The sequence below is a fragment of the Cervus canadensis genome, chromosome 29 (assembly GCF_019320065.1).
Source record: "Cervus canadensis isolate Bull #8, Minnesota chromosome 29, ASM1932006v1, whole genome shotgun sequence".
NCBI lineage: Eukaryota > Metazoa > Chordata > Mammalia > Artiodactyla > Cervidae > Cervus > Cervus canadensis.
In genome coordinates this window covers 24994861-25011039 of record NC_057414.1, presented here as the reverse complement: position 1 = coordinate 25011039, position 16179 = coordinate 24994861, and the positions used below count along the sequence as shown (strand labels likewise).

At 41.4% G+C, this 16179-nt stretch overlaps 1 protein-coding gene across 1 annotated transcript; it reads right to left on the bottom strand.

Annotated features, from left to right (window-relative positions):
• Nucleotides 1–996: 996 nt before the first annotated feature.
• On the bottom strand, nt 997–1956 carry LOC122430982 (olfactory receptor 8G1-like). The gene has a single exon (XM_043451990.1). It carries the CDS (start codon nt 1930–1932, stop codon nt 997–999), a length of 936 nt encoding a protein of 311 aa, XP_043307925.1. The 5' UTR covers nt 1933–1956.
• Between the last annotated feature and the right edge of the window lie 14223 nt (nt 1957–16179).

Sequence of the window (16179 nt, the reverse complement as noted above, 5' to 3'; positions counted from 1 at the left end):
TAAACTTGTATGTGAATGATCCATATGGTTGTAATAATAAAAGAATGTCACTACTAAATCTTAAGATTCTATAATGTGAGTGGCACAAAAAGATACATTTTTTAGAGAGAAGAGAAAATGAGTACAGGATTGTCAGGGAAATGGAGGTGACAGAATTATCTCAGAACTGTGGAGTAAGAAATGCTGCATAAAGATATAAGTCAAAATACACATAATTCTTCAGTGCTGTTTATTATTGTCAATCTCTTCCACTGAAGTGTGGAGCATATGTGTGTCCTATGACATAGGAATTATGTCTTACCACCCATCATATGCCCTTGTACCTCCTAATACATTTCTGTGCACAAACTAAGGATTAAAGATTGAATTTTATAGATTCCAAATTGCTAAACGTTGTTTATCATAGAGGTCACACTTTCAGAGACATTTGTCTTACTAGTAAACAGCAACAGGGACACAGCATATTGAGAAAATCAAAGGATACTGATCAGATGGATTTATTCCTTGAATTAAGATAAATAAATTTGGGATTTCCCTGGCAGTCCCATAGTTAGGACTCAGCATTTTCAACGTTGTGGGCCCAAGTTTACTTCTTGGTTGGGGGAACTAAGATCCTGCAAGTCACACAGGGTGGCCAAAAAATAAAAATTTAAAATTAAAAAAAAATTTCTAAGATGAATAAGTCTTGGCTAAAGAAGTTCCATATTCTATGCTTGTAATAATCCACATGAAGGCCTTTGAATATTGTATTAGTATTTAGAGGTAATACCAAGTTTTATGGACATGTGGACGCTGGCACATCCTCAAACAGTGCTGCTCTCCATATGATAACACTATGAATCCAGTCCTCTCCCTGCCACTTTCATCCCCCAAAATCAAGAATTAATAGTAGAAACCATCTCATTACTTGTAGACACACATTCCTGTGTCTGGACTGATTTCTTACCAAACTCTCTCAGGAAATTATAAATTTTTGCCAAGGCAAAACACTCATTATCACAGGAAACTTCTTTTTTCAAGGATTTTATTGAAGGCAATTTTGACATCTTTATTCCTTAGGCTGTATATCAGGGGATTCAGCATGGGCACAATAATGGTGTAAAACACAGAGGACACTTTCCCTTGGTCCATGGAGCTGACAGATGATGGCTGCAGGTACATGAATGTTGCAGATCCGTAGAAAATAGCAACAGCTGTGATGTGGGAGCTGCATGTGCTGAAGGCTTTGGACCTGCCCTCCGTGGAACGAATGTGGAGGATGCTGGAGATGATGAAGGTGTAGGAGCTGAGGATGGTCAGGATGGGGGTGAGGATATTAAATGCACTGAAACACAAAACTACCACCTCATTGATGTAAGTACTGGAGCAGGAGAGCTCCAGTAGAGGAAAAAGATCACAGAGGTAATGGTTGATCACATCAGCCTTGCAGAAAAGCACTCTTAGCATGCAGCCTGTGTGAGCTGTGGCACCAGTCAAGCCCATGACATAAACCCCAGCCACCATGCAAGAACAGAGCTGGTAAGACATGGTGACATTGTAAAGCAAGGGGTTACAGACTGCAACATAGCGATCATACGCCATTACAGCCAACATATGACTTTCTGATATAACAAAAACAAGGAAGAAGAAGAGTTGAGTCATACATGCTGGGTAGGAGATAGTATTCTTCTCTGTCACAAAGCTCATCAGCATTTTGGGGGTAATGACAGTGGATTGACAGAGGTCAATGAAGGACAAGCTGCTGAGGAAATAGTACATGGGGGTGTGCAGGCGAGAACTGAGCCCAATTAGTGTGATCATGCCGAGGTTCCCCACCACCGTGACCACATAGATTCCTAGGAAGAGGAAGAAAAGGGGCAGCTGGAGTCCTGGATGCTCTGTTAGCCCAGCAAGGATGAACTCAGTCACTGAGGAGCGATTTGCTGCTGCCATTTCCCTCTGAGAATTTATGGAAGAAATGAAAAATTGTAGTGGATACAAAGATGTGTAATATAAAAGCCAATTACAATGACGTGTAATAAAAAACCAATTACAATGACGTGTAATATAAAAACCAAGACTTCTCAAGCAGATAGCTCCAGTTCTCTGTCTGTTCCTGATCTACGTTAGTGGTCAAAGTGCATCTCAGTAACATAGGATGTGTAAATATTAACAAATAAGATGGAATGTTCCTTTGTTTGTTCTATGCTATCAAACCAAAGCTCTCTCCCAGTAGGTCTCGGTATTGCCCAGTCCCTAGACAGCCAAAGAAATTTTTCGTTAACTTTATTATTAGAACTTTCCATGATTTGTTTTCATTCCTCTCAAATCTTCTAAAGAGGAAATACTAGTATGCCTATTTTACATTCTGGATAACTAATATAGTGGTTGGATATTTTCCCACAGTTAGGTGTATAAAAAGTACATGATCAAGGATAAGGCCTTTCCGTCTCACTTTTCCATATCTTCTTTTAGCCACTCATACCTGCCCTTCTATCTCTCTTTGTCATATCAAAGCAACCATTCACAGTAATTAATATAAGTGGAAAAATTAATATAAAGTACTGACAGTAGTGTATCAATAACTGATCCTTGCAGTGAATATCTTCACTATGGTCACCTTTCCAAAAATACAGACAGAGAGCCCAAGAAAGCAACTAGATAGCTAACAATAAGTCTATCATTCAACATGAACTCCACATCCAGGAAAGATGAGTTTCTTAATGAGGAGAATTCAGAACTGTGAAATATTAAAGCCTAAATTCATTCATCTTAAAATCTCTTGTGGAATACTCACCATGTGCTAAGTACTTTGCATGACCTGTTATGATCCTGTGCTTAGATTCTTGGAAACTAGGGCTGCAGAATGTCGATCTTGCATGATCCTGAGGCTATAACAACAATACGGGTGTGGTCTTGGTGTCCTTGTACTCACCTTCAAACTCACCTTCAAACCAAAGCACTACCCCATACGCACAAGAGACCAAAACAGAAACAATATTTATATCTTTCCTTCTCTGGGATATGGGTTTGGAAGAAACCTGATGATTCCATGCACAGCAGAGCACAATGAATTCAAAAGAAAGAGACCCAAAAAGTATCATCAGAGATTATTTGTGTACCAAAAATGATTACTATTTATTTAGGGCATACTTTGGCCACCTCATGCAAAGAGTTAACTCACTAGAAAAGACCCTGATGCTGGGAGGAATTGGGAGCAGGAGGAGAAGGGGACGACAGAGGATGAGATGGCTGGATGGCATCACCGACTCGATGGGCATGAGTTTAAGTAAACTCCGGGAGTTGGTGATGGACAGGGAGGCCTGGCATTCTGCGATTCATGGGGTCGCAAAGAGTTGGACACGACTGAGCGACTGAACTGAACTGACTGAACTGAATAATATAGATTAAAAACATTGACATAGCCATAAGAAATAAAAGTGGTAATTAAGGATTTGAGCCAATACTGATATCTTCGGAAATACTATCTCAAAATCAAAACATGCATAAAACATACACTAGATGCAAAGAGCATAAGAGCTGAAAAAACTATAATCGTGATACGAATGTTTATTTTCTGCCACCCTCTTGTTATTGACATTTTTCATTCATAGGCATAAATTTCAGACCTGATTATGAAGATTGTCATTTCAGAGTAAGGTCCTCTTAGTCTTTAGCTAGCAGGACACTGCAAATTGTGACTTTTTTTTTTAAGCTATTTTTCTAGAACTTAGTGATAGCAGGTAAAACTGTTTGCCTTTTTAAATACAAATTTATACTTTAAAAAAGTGGACCTTGCACTTTGAGATATCATTTTGAGAATTATTCCATGGTACTGTGTACTTGAGATTCCCTGGTGTCTCAGATGGTAAAGCATCTGCCTACAGTGTGGGAACAGCCCAGGTTCAATCCCCGGGTCAGGAAGCTCTCCTGGAGAAGGACTCAATCCTATATTGAAAAAATATTCTACTAATAACTCTGATAATACCATAAAAGAAATCATTATGAAATTTGTAGATGATGTTAACATAGAGAAGAATAACAGACACTTTTATGATGATAATGATTCTAGAAGATACTATTAGCCTGTGTATCTGATAGCAGTTGATATTATTAAGAATTTAATAGTCTGTAAACACACTCTGCTGTGGACCTTTAGGATATAGAGATCAATAAGATAGAATCCTTACTCTTCAGAGTTTTACAGTCTAGAGACAGTGGAGGGGGCAGACCAGACAATGTGATAAATGATTGAACAGATCCTCCAGAACATGGTGACTATGGTGCTAATCCAGGGGAGGGGTCAATGAAAGCTTCCAAAAAAAAAAAAAAAACTGAACCTGGAAGGATATAAGTAGGAATAAGCCAGGTCTGCAAAAACATTCAAAATGGGGAAGCAATGGCCTAACAAATCTGTGTTCAAAACATCTGGATCAAGAGAAAATGCTTCAAACTACCTATGAATTCATTAAAAAGAACATAACATCCAAATTTAAGGGAGTGATAATCACACAAGGGGAAAAAAAAATACATCTTATGAATTGTGCTTAGTTCTGGGGGCTATACTTTATGATGGTGAATTTCAAATTGTAATTGTCCAAGACAACAATATTTGGATCAAAATAATTTACTCCAAGTACCCACGCAACTAAACACATGAATTGGAATTAGATTTATTCTATGTTACCTCAAAGGACAGAGCTGCAGCCCATAAGATACCTGTTTCAATAGCAAGGCTGTCTAACCATTAAATGGGTCTGAATATAATATAGGTTGAATTATGAAAAAGACAGTTTTCTCCCTTCAGAGGTGTTACATTAAGAAGCGAACAACCATTTTTAGATATCAACCACTTTCAGGAAATCTCTGTATTGATGTGAAGAGGTTAGACCCCTTTAATATTCTCAGATTAAAAAATTCTGTAACAGATGGAGTTCAGATACTCACCTTTTTCTTGAAAACCTTAGACTGGGGTGTATGTGTGCTTTAGAACAAGTACTCTCTAAGGGAAATCTCGATGATGAAGATAGGGGCTGTTCAAGATAGAAATTCCTATGCTCTCTTTTACTTGGTGTTCAAATTCAAATCTTGATTCCTGAGTTGTTTGCAGAGATTCTATGAATCAAGAGTCATGACTCCTTATTGTACCTTCCTCATAATTCTACCAGAGACACTTGACAAAGTGACATCCTTTTATCTAAGGTTTTAATATATAACTGGTATTAATAATATCAAAAACATGTTGGAAGCTATTGGAAGCTCCCTCGAGATTTTCTTTCATCAGGGATGAGATATTGGAGTATAGGAGCAATTAAAATCTGCTTTTTTCATTCATTGTTGATAATATTATTAGCTCTCTTGTGTATAATATTCTCAGTGTTGAGACAGTAAACAGTCATTAGTTTAAGAGCTAGAAATTAAAGCCTGCAGACATTGCTTTAGGAAGTCTTTGAAAACAGCTTCTTATATGAATACAATTTTTGAAACATTTGAAGCCATGATTTCAATCTTTTTATGTTTACTTGAGGTTTGGGGAAATACTTAATTATATCTAATTATTAGTAGTAAATGCCTCATTAGCACAGTAGGTAATGTGTCAGCCATTAGTTGTAGGTGCTCTATATAGTTTTCAAACGCTTTATTTTATGTACATAAGTCCACTATGCAAAGAAGCAAAATGGCTATCTGAGAAGCTCTTACAAAGAGCTGTGAAAAGAAGAGAAGTGAAAAGCAAAGGAGAAAAGGAAAGATATACCCATTTGATGTAGAGTTCCAAAGAAGAGCAAGGAGAGATAAGAAAGCCTTCCTAGTGATCAGTGCAAAGAAATAGAGGGAAGTATAGTCATTTTCACAATGTTGATTCTTCCAATCCATGAACATGGTATATTTCTCCATCTGTTTGTGTCCTCTTTGATTTCTTTCATCAGTGTTTATAGTTTTCTATGTATAGGTCTTTTGCTTCTTTAGGTAGATATACTCCTAAGTATTTTATTCTTTTTGTTGCAACGGTGAATGGTATTGTTTCCTTAATTTCTCTTTATGTTTTCTCATTGTTAGTGTATAGGAATGCAAGGGATTGCTGTGTGTTAATTTTATATCCTGCAACTTTACTATATTCATTGATTAGCTCTAGTAATTTTCTGGTAGAGTCTTTAGGGTTTTCTATGTAGAGGATCATGTCATCTGCAAACAGCGAGAGTTTCACTTCTTCTTTTCCTATCTGGATTCCTTTTACTTCTTTTTTCTGCTCTGATTGCTGTGGCCAAAACTTCCAACACTATGTTGAATAGTAGTGGTGAGAGTGGGCACCCTTGTCTTGTTCCTGATTTCAGGGGAAATGCTTTCAATTTTTCACCATTGAGGGTGATGCTTGCTGTGGTTTGTCATATATAGCTTTTATTATGTTGAGGTATGTTCCTTCTATTCCTGCTTTTTGGAGAGTTTTAATCATAAATGAGTGTTGAATTTTGTCAAAGGCTTTCTCTGCATCTATTGAGATAATCATATGGTTTTTATCTTTCAATTTGTTAATGTGGTGTATACATTGATTGATTTGAATTCACTCACATCAGAGAAATGGAAATCAAGACCACAATGACGGTACCATTACCACACCAGTCAAGGATGGCTCTATCCAAAGTCTACAAGCATAATATGCTGGAGAGCGGTGTGGAGAAAAGGACCTGAACCCTCACAGTGTGTGTGAATGCAACTAGCACAGCCGCTATGAGAACAGTTGAGGATTCCTTAAAAAACTGGAAATAGGAATGCCATATGACCCAGGCAATCCCACTTCTGGCAACACACCAAGGAAACCAGATCTGGAGAGACACATGCACCCAATTTCTATACAGCACTGTTTATATACCAGGACATGGAAGCAACCTAGATGCCCATCAGCAGACGAATGGATAAGGAAGCTGTGGTACATTTACACCATGGAATATTACTCAGCCATTAAAAAGAATTCATTTGAATCAGTTCTAATGAGATGGATGAAACTGGAGCCTATTATACAGAGTGAAGTAAGCCAGAAAGATAAAGACCATTACAGCATACTAACACATATATATGGAATTTAGAAAGATGTTAACAATAACCCTATATGCAAAACAGAAAAAGAGACACAGATGTACAGAACAGACTTTTGGACTCTGTGGGTGAAGGCGAGGGTGGGATGTTTTGAGAGAACAGCATCAAAACATGTATACTATCAAGGGTGAAACAGACCACCAGCCCAGGTTGGATGCATGAGACAAGTGCTCAGGCCTGGTGCACTGGGAAGACCCAGAGGGATCGGGTGGAGAGGGAGGTGGGAGGGGGGATCGGATCGGGATGGGGAATACATGTAAATCCATGGCTGATTCATGTCAATGTATGACAAAAACCACTACAATATTGTAAAGTAATTAATCTCCAACTAATAAAAATAAATGGAAAAAAAAAATAGAGGGAAACAATAGAATGGGAAAAACTAGAGACCTTGAGAGGGTAACAGACGGGAAGGCCAGGGGTCTCCAAACGGAGGGAAGAGGATGCAAGTGCCAGACATTTTTATCTCTCTTAAGCGGCAAGAGGAAACAAACCAGCGATATTTTTTCTTCTCTATACAAATTTAAAAGGAGGTTTCTCTTAAAATGCTGTGTTGCCATGACACCTGGTTTCACCTGAAGCTAACTACTCTCAAACCTTGAGTTAACCAATACATTTCTTTTTCTTATGGAAATGTTGTCTTAAGCTATGTTAATGTACCCCAGACTCTATCTTCAAGTTGGTTCCCCCAAACGGCCTAACCTACTTACTCAGATATTGTTCCCTAATCTATGTAAATGAAACTATTTGTTGGTAAACTGCCCTTCTAAAAGATTCAAGTCAATCCTTTATGGCCGGAGATGAATTATCTGGTGTCATTCTAAATTTTATGACATTCCTTTCTTTTCATTAACAGACTGTGAGTGACTATACAACATACAGCTAAAGACTAGGAGGGGAGTACTCTTTTGCCCCCTTCTGATGCCTATGTTAGAAGCGTTCTCTATCTCCTTTATGCTTTAATAAAACTTTATTACACCAAGCTCTGAGAGATCCAGCCTCGTCTCTGGCCCCGGATTGAATTCGTCCCCTCCAGAGGCCAAGAATCCCGGCATTTTATCGTTCAGCAACAACCTTACAATCTCTTCAAGAAAATTAGAGATGCCAAGGGAACATTTCAAGCCAAGATGGTCACAATAAAGGACAGAAATGGTAGGGACCTAACAGAAGCAGAAGATATTAAGAAGAGGTGGCAAGAATACATAGAACTGTACAAAAAAGATCTTCATGACCCAGATAATCACGATGGTGTAATCACTCATCTAGAGCCAGACATCCTGAGCCAGACATCTTGGAATGTGAAGTCAAGTGGGCCTTAAGAAGCATCACTAACAACAAAGCTAGTGGAGGTGATCAAATTCCAGTTGAGCTATTTCAAATCCTAAAAGATGATGCTGTGAAAGTTCTGCCCTCGACATGCCAGCAAATTTGGATAAGTCAGCAGTGGCCACAGGACTGGAAAAGGTCAGTTTTCATTCAATTCCAAAGAAAGGCAATCCCAAAGAATGCTCAAACTACCACACAATTGCACTCATCTCACACGCTAGTAAAGTAATGTTCAAAATTCTCCAAGCCAGGCTTCAACAGCACATGAACCATGAACTTCCAGATGTACAAACTAGTTTTAGAAAAGTCAGAGGAACCAGAGATCAAATTGCCAATATTCATTGGATTATCGCAAAAACAAGAGAGTTCCAGAAACACATCTATTTCTGCTTTATTATGCCAAAGCCTTTGACTGTGTGTATCACAATAAACTGTGGAAAATTCTGAAAGAGATGGGAATACCAGACCACCTGACCTGCCTCTTCAGAAATCTGTATGCAGGTCAAGAAGCAACAGTTAGAACTGGACACGGAACAACAGACTGGTTCCAGTTGGGAAAGGAGTACATCAAAGCTGTATATTTGTATTGTCACCATGCTTATTTAACTGATATGCAGAGTATATCATGAGAAACTCTGGGCTGGATGAAGCACAGGCTGGAATCAAGATTGGCGGGAGAAATATCAATAACCTCAGATATGCAGACGACACCACCCTTATGGCAGAAAGTGAAGAGGAACTAAAGAACTTCTTGATGAAAGTGAAGGAGGAGAGTGAAAAAGTTGGCTTAAAGCTCAACATTCAGAAAACTAAGATCATGGCATCTGGTCCCATCACTTCATGGGAAATAGATGAGGAAACAGTGGAAACAGTGTCAGACTTTATTTTTTTGGGCTCCAAAATCACTGCATATGGTGATTGCAGCCATGAAATTAAAAGACTCTTACTCTTTGGAAGGAAAGTTATGACCAACCTAGATAGCATATTTGAAAACAGAGATATTACTTTGCCAACAAAAGTCCATTTAGTCAAGGCTATGGTTTTTCCAATAGTCAGTGTATGGATGCGAGAGTTGGATGGTGAAGAAAACTGAGCGTTGAAGAATTGATGCTTTTGAACTGTGGTGTTGGAGAAGACTCCTGAGAGTCCCTTGGACTGCGGGGAGATCCAACCAGTCCATCCTAAAGGAGATCAGTCCTGGGTGTTCATTGGAAGGACTGATGTTGAAGCTGAAATTCCAATACTTTGGCCACCTCGTGTGAAGAGTTGACTCATTGGAAAAGACCCTGATGCTGGGAGGGATTGGAGGCAGGACGAGAAGGGGACAACAGAGGATGAGATGGCTGGATGGCATCACCAACTCTATGGACGTGGGTTTGGGTAGACTCCGGGAGTTGGTGATGGACAGGGAGGCCTGACGTGCTTCAGTTCATGGGGTCGCAAAGAGTCGGACACGACTGAGCGACTGAACTGAACTGAACAGTGGGAGACTGAAACCTCAGCGGGCAGATGGACTGCATCCAAGAGCCTAAGGATTTGATCACCATATTTGATTGGGGACCCTCGGGTGGTTAAGTGGCCACTTTCTTTCCAAACAGCAGCATGTGCATGTAGCACCAGAAAGGCATACTTGGAGTCAGTGTAAATGGCTACTCTTTTTCCTTTTCCCAGCTCTAAAGCTCGAGTCAGGGCTATGAGCTCAGCAAATTGAGTTCAAGTACCTGGTGGCAAAGGTTTAGCCTCTATGGTCTCAAAATATGAGACTAATACATATCTGGCTCTTCTTTTTCCATCCATGACAAAGCTGCTTCCATCAGTGTACCAGATTTCCTCAGGACTGGTCAGAGGATCTTCCAACAATCCCTCTCAGGGTTTTGTCCAGTGGTCCAAGGTTTCTAGGAAAGAGTGAAAGGGGAGAGAGTCCTCAGGACTAGGCAAGAGGGTAGCTGGGTTAAGAATCTCACAAGGGGATATAATGAGGCCTGGACTTTCCATCAGCACTACTTGATATCTGAGGATTCTTTGATCAGACATTCATAAATGGCCTTTCCCATTCAGGAGTTGTTTCACTTGGTGGCTGGTAAAAATAGTTTGCCTCAAAAAGAGAGTTTTAAAACATCTTCTATCAGGACTGCAATAGCTGCAAGATTTCAAAGGCAGGGAAAGATCTTTTCCCAATAAGGGAGTAGGACACTCAGGGACCACCAGAAACTGATGGGGAAATATTTGTCCATCCCAGCAGCAAAGTGCTCAGGTAAATCTTTTTGTAACTGTTTTTCCTGTAGCACCCAAAATGGTACAGGTTTGGGAGGAGAAAGCTCCGGAGTAGGAGGTCAGGACAGAGTAGGTAGCCCCTGGGTCAACCAAGAAATTGTCGGACCTACCTGCCATATCCAGTTGCACCCATGGTTCCAGCCCCGTGATGGTTATCTGTGACAGGTGGGCTGGCTGGAGTGGGCTGCTTCAATCTTGTTGAACCATCCTGAGGGAAGGCTTGGCACTTGAACTTGAGGCTCTTGGGTCCCCAGGGCAGAGTGTCACCCAATGTCCCAGTTGATGGCATTTGTAGCAAGCCATTTTAGGAGACATGGCTTGGCTTGGACACTCTTTGACTCAATGTCCCACCTGTCTACAGATTAGCCATTTGCCTCATGCCTTGTCCTTTAAAGACACGGGGTTTGCTATAGGGCTTCCCGGGAGGGCAGCCAGCATCTGGGCGTGCCTTGTCTCTTTTCTTTTCTCCCTTTCCTGTGCCTTCGCCTCCTTCTCCTGTTCTCTTTTATAAAAGGTATAACTGGGCCTCTGTCTGGGCCATCTCATCTAAAGAGGCAGCAGGGTCCTGTTGTTGTAGCTGTTGTAACTTTATCCTGATGTCTGATGCACACTGGGACAAGGAATTTGTCCTTTAAAATCACCTGTCCCTCATAAGAGTCTAAGTTCAGATTGATAAACTTTTGGAGGGCCTCTTTTAGCCTTTCCAGAAAGGCAATGGGGTTCCCGTTGGGCTCTGAGTTACTGCTGAGACCCAGGTGTAGCTGATTACTTTTTGCTGGGCTGCTTTTAGTCCTGCCTTTACACAGATCAGAAAATGATCCCTTTCCCAGATGTGCTCAGGGTCATTATAATTTTAATTAGGATCTGAGGAGGGGACCGCAGTTTCCCCCACTGCATATTTATTGCTTGATATGTGAAGTCCCGTAGCATAACTTAGAGCTTCATTTAAGACCCTAGCATGCTCAGGGTCAGATAAAGTTTTACTAAATAGGACCATGATGTCCTTCCATGTCAAGTCAAAGGCCAAGGTAATGTGTTGGAATGTACCTATGTATTTGCCTGGATCATTTGTATAGCTTCCCAGGTCTTGTTTGATCTGTCTTAGTGCTAAAAGGGAGAAGGGCTTATGGACCCGATTGGTCAAAATTCTCCTCCAGTTTCAACTAAGGGACATACTTGAGTTGGCTTTTGTGGAAGAGGTGCTCCTGGATATGGGGGCACATTTGGATACAAGGAAGGAGCACCAGGTAACTCAGGAGCCATGGGAGGTAAGCCTTCACAGGGGGCTTCCTTCTTTATGTTGTCTGTACCTAAGACCATTTGCCTAGTAGGCTCACTTTTAGGGCATACAACAATCCCATACTTAAAACAGAGTTCCTTCATATCTCTTAGTGGTAAGAAAATTTGGACATAGGGGAGCTCTGTCCATTTCCCTTGTCTTTTGCAGAACAAGTCTAGCTGCAGGATGGCATTGCAATTTAAACTCCCATCCTCAGGCTAGTATTCCTTGTCCCCCAGAGGATACCATGGCCATGTAGTGACACAAAAGGATTTTAAGCAATTTCTCCTTAGAGTTAGAGGATCAAACAGCTTCCAGTTATCAAGGATGCATCTCCAGGGCATCTGTTGGGAAGTCGATTGATTATTTCCCATCTGAAAGACAATTATGACAGGAAGGAAAAGAAAAAAGAAAAAAACTAATAGGCCTCCTTCTATTTCCATGGGAGGACTTCCTTAGGGGTGAGTTTTTTTTAAGCTTATCCACCCAGTACTGTTGCACTCTGAGAGCCAGGTGTCCCAGGGTCATGGTGCAGATCCCCAGGCAAGCTGAGGCATGACAGCCTTCTGGAGATCGAATCCCCAGGCAGGTCAAGGCAGGTCGGCCTCCTGGGACCCCTGGACTGGCAAATCCCCAAGCAGGTTGAGGTGTGACAACCTTCCAAGGACAAGATCCATAGGCAGGTCAAGATCGACCCAAGATCAACCTCCTGGGACTCCCAGACTCGAGTCGGGTGTCCCCAGGGTCTCCAGCATAACTAACACTGGGTAGGATTAAGGGGTTGTAATCTTAATTCATTGCTGGTTTGTCTACCACAGACGGGAATAGATGTGAAGTGAAGTGAAAGTCACTCAGTCATATCTGACTGTTTTGCGCCCCTTGGAATATACAGTCCATGGAATTCTCCAGGCCAGAATACTGAAGTGGGTAGCCTTTCCTTTCTCCAGAATATCTTCCCAACGCAGGGATTGAACCCAGGTCTCCTGCATTGCAGGCAGATTCTTTACATGCTGAGCCACAAGGGAAGCCCATGGGGATAGATATCATGATGTAAAGCAATCCTAGCTTGTGCCCTGAGATGGGGAACCTGGTGACAGAGCCATAAGCCTTATCCTCTTATTGCTCTGAGAGAATGCAAGTTACTGATTTCCTCCACTAGTCCTCCGTACGAGCAGTTTAGGGTGTTTCCAGAGGTAAACATTCCACTGTCATAGACCCACTTTAGGTAATAGCAGAAGTAATGACAAAGGAGTGGGTTATCTGGTCCTGTTAGGAGCATTAAGAGTATTTTAATAATAAGTGGAGTGGAGCAATATTGCCTATAAGGGGGCAGGGTCCTGGTTGTAGGAGTTAGTAAGTGACTTAAGAACAAATTGATAAGAGGCAACAAATCAGATGTTCCACAAAAGTGGAGTGGAGATTTGATCCAGGGGTAAGCTTGTAAATTTAGAAGAAGGGTGGTAAGGGTTTGGGCCCAAGCAGCCTGCATGGGCTAACCCCAAAAGTGGCAAACATTATCCCTGGAAGCCCAATTGCCCTTGAAGAGATGCCAACAGACTGACTTCTAGCAGGCATTGTGTGCCTGTCACCGCCCTAGTGGGTTCACTGAGAGATGCTGTTGTTGCATATATAGTAGGAAACATAGAGGATGAAGGCCTTAATATCTAGAGGAATTGGGTATTATATAGTATTTCCCTCCCAAGGGCCAGCTAATTTCTGGTTGTCCCTCCAGAAGAATGTAGAGGCAACACTGTGGGCCCAGACAGGGCTCAGGAAAAGAGCATGAAACAGGAGGGAAGGGGGCAGGCCCAACTTTTGAAAGAATGACATAGCCCAAGGGAATAACATAAATTGATGAAAATCAAATGGGTCCAAGATGACAAGTCAAATTCAACTAAACCTGGATCCTCAGTCTGCAAGCTAAAAGACACACCCAGAGGTGCCAGGACAGTTTTAAGTCACTGTCAAAAGACCGAGGAGTGGGTGGTTCCCAAATTGTTGGAATGATCCTCCTACTCAATAGCATATGAAATCACCCAGCTAGCAAAAACTAACCACATCACATTCAATAGATGCCACACTCCCCTCTGTGATGGCCCACGCTCTTGGAGTGTGCTTCTCTCTAAATCCAAACAAATCCAAACAAACTTATCTATCTCTGTGTCTCTCAATAAATTTTTTTGCAATGAGACATCAAAAGCCTGACCTTCATTGGGTCCTAAAACCAGGCATTGTGGGTTTTGGCTGGGCTCAAGTCCCAGCTGGATGTGGCTGAGAGACTAAGCATAGCAGAGTGCCTGCCGTGTGGGTTTGAGTCTTAATCTTAGGTAAACAGTTTCAAGAACGACTTTCAAAAATGGAAAGATGATGACCTGCCCAATACTTTGTAAGCAGTGGCATAGATGGAGAGAGGAGCTGAAGGACAGGAGGAAAAAGCAGTGGTGAAAAACGTGCCAAGGAATCTCCATCATAACCTGGTGAAAAATCTGCTAAATACCTGACCTGTGCTCACAGTTTTCATTGGCCTGATCCCTGACACAAAGGAAATTGGGGACAGAAGAACCCCCACCTGCTTGGGCAACAGCTACTAAGGCACAGCGGATACACCCTGGGACACCCACGACTGCTTGCCTCTTCACAGGGGGTTTGAGGAAACAAGAAACAAGAGATTGTAAAGTAATTAAGATTTTGTTAGCTGTATGTCCTTCCAGTCATAGGAGTGAGGACTTCCTACCCCAACCAGAGGTCTTCTGGAATCTGAGACTGAGCTGCATGAGCTTTCTGTGGAGTTTGCTTTTGCTGTCCTGGTTTCCAGCACACTGTGCTTCTTGGCACCTTCCCTGCGCTGGGTTTTCTTCACGTTCAGCTTCCACCATGGGAGCTTTTGCTGAGTTGGGCTTCTGCTGTACTTGGTCTCTGCCTCACGGGGGCTGAGCAGAGGTTATTTCCAAGTTAATCCGAGCCAGGTTAAATCCAAGTCATGGCACCATAGATGTCAAGGGAGTTTGTAATTTCCTCGGTTCTGCCTCACCACAGCAAAAATTTGAAGCGATGGATTGGACCAGTGTTACAATCAGTTTTATTTGACAAGCAAACGAAAATACATCCTTGAAGCTTGAAGGCAGGCCAACCCAAAAGACACGAAAAGAAGAGAGATCCAGGCTCTATTTGGTTTCTCTTTTCATGTGGTTTTTCTCCTCTCCCTGACCCTGCCCTATGTAAATTGGGCTACCCAGGAAGACTGTGTGTTTTTTGTTGTTGTTGTTGTTGTTTTTACCTGAAGTTCTAACTCCAGTCCTAGGACCTTCTTTTGTTCTATTTTCACAGGCCTTTTCCTTTCTTTGTCTTTTAGCCACTGCCATTATGGACTCCTTTTCCCTATTCTAACGACCTAACAGCTTTATTCTAAAGTTAATGGATAGACACGAAAAATTTTAAAACACAAAGGTAATGTCATCAAATGTACTTCTACATTGTTAAACTTAAATACAAAATGGAGACTAGACTTGAGAATCTTCTGAACAGCCAAAACTATTTAATCCAATAAGTAAGTAAAACTAATTCTAGCTTATTTCATGAACTTAAGTGAGACTTAATTTAGGCTATTTCTTGTAAATGCTTCTGATAATCATGAAAGAAGGCTTATAGGTGGCATGGTAGTAAAGAACCCACCTGCCAGTACAGGAGATGCAAAAGGCACAAGTTGGATCCCTGGGTTGGAAGATCCCCTGGATTAGGAAATGGCAACCCACTCCAATTTCTTGCCTGGAAAATTCTATAGGCAGAGGAGCCTGGCGGACTATAGTCCATGGGGTAGCAAAGAATCAGACATAACTGAGGGACACACACAATCATGAAAGCAGCTTAAGTCATCTTCCCAAAAATGGTATGAGTGTTAATGAAAGTTTGTGTACACAGTTAGGCCAAGTAAACTGAAACATAGGAGTTTAGAGCAGAGAAATGCTTGTTGTAAGGTCATGCAAGGAGACAGGTGATTCAGGACCTTAAAAGCCCCTAGCTCCCCAAAAGAGTTCAGCAAATCACTTGTAAAAGGCAGATGAGGAAGGTGGGTCACAGGGCATGTGATCAGCTCCAGCACAGTTCTCTGGCTGAAGGTGAGGAAATGTGTGTCTTGAAGTTTAATTTAAATCAGTCTTTAGGCTCCAGGAAGCCTGGGGCTATGCACTCTCAGTTGTCAAGTAGTTAACATCTTCCATTTGGGATGGAGT

Bases quoted from the DNA above. Each gene is read 5' to 3' on its own strand.
- LOC122430982 (XM_043451990.1), bottom strand. From the start codon at position 1,932: ATGGCAGCAGCAAATCGCTCCTCAGTGACTGAGTTCATCCTTGCTGGG.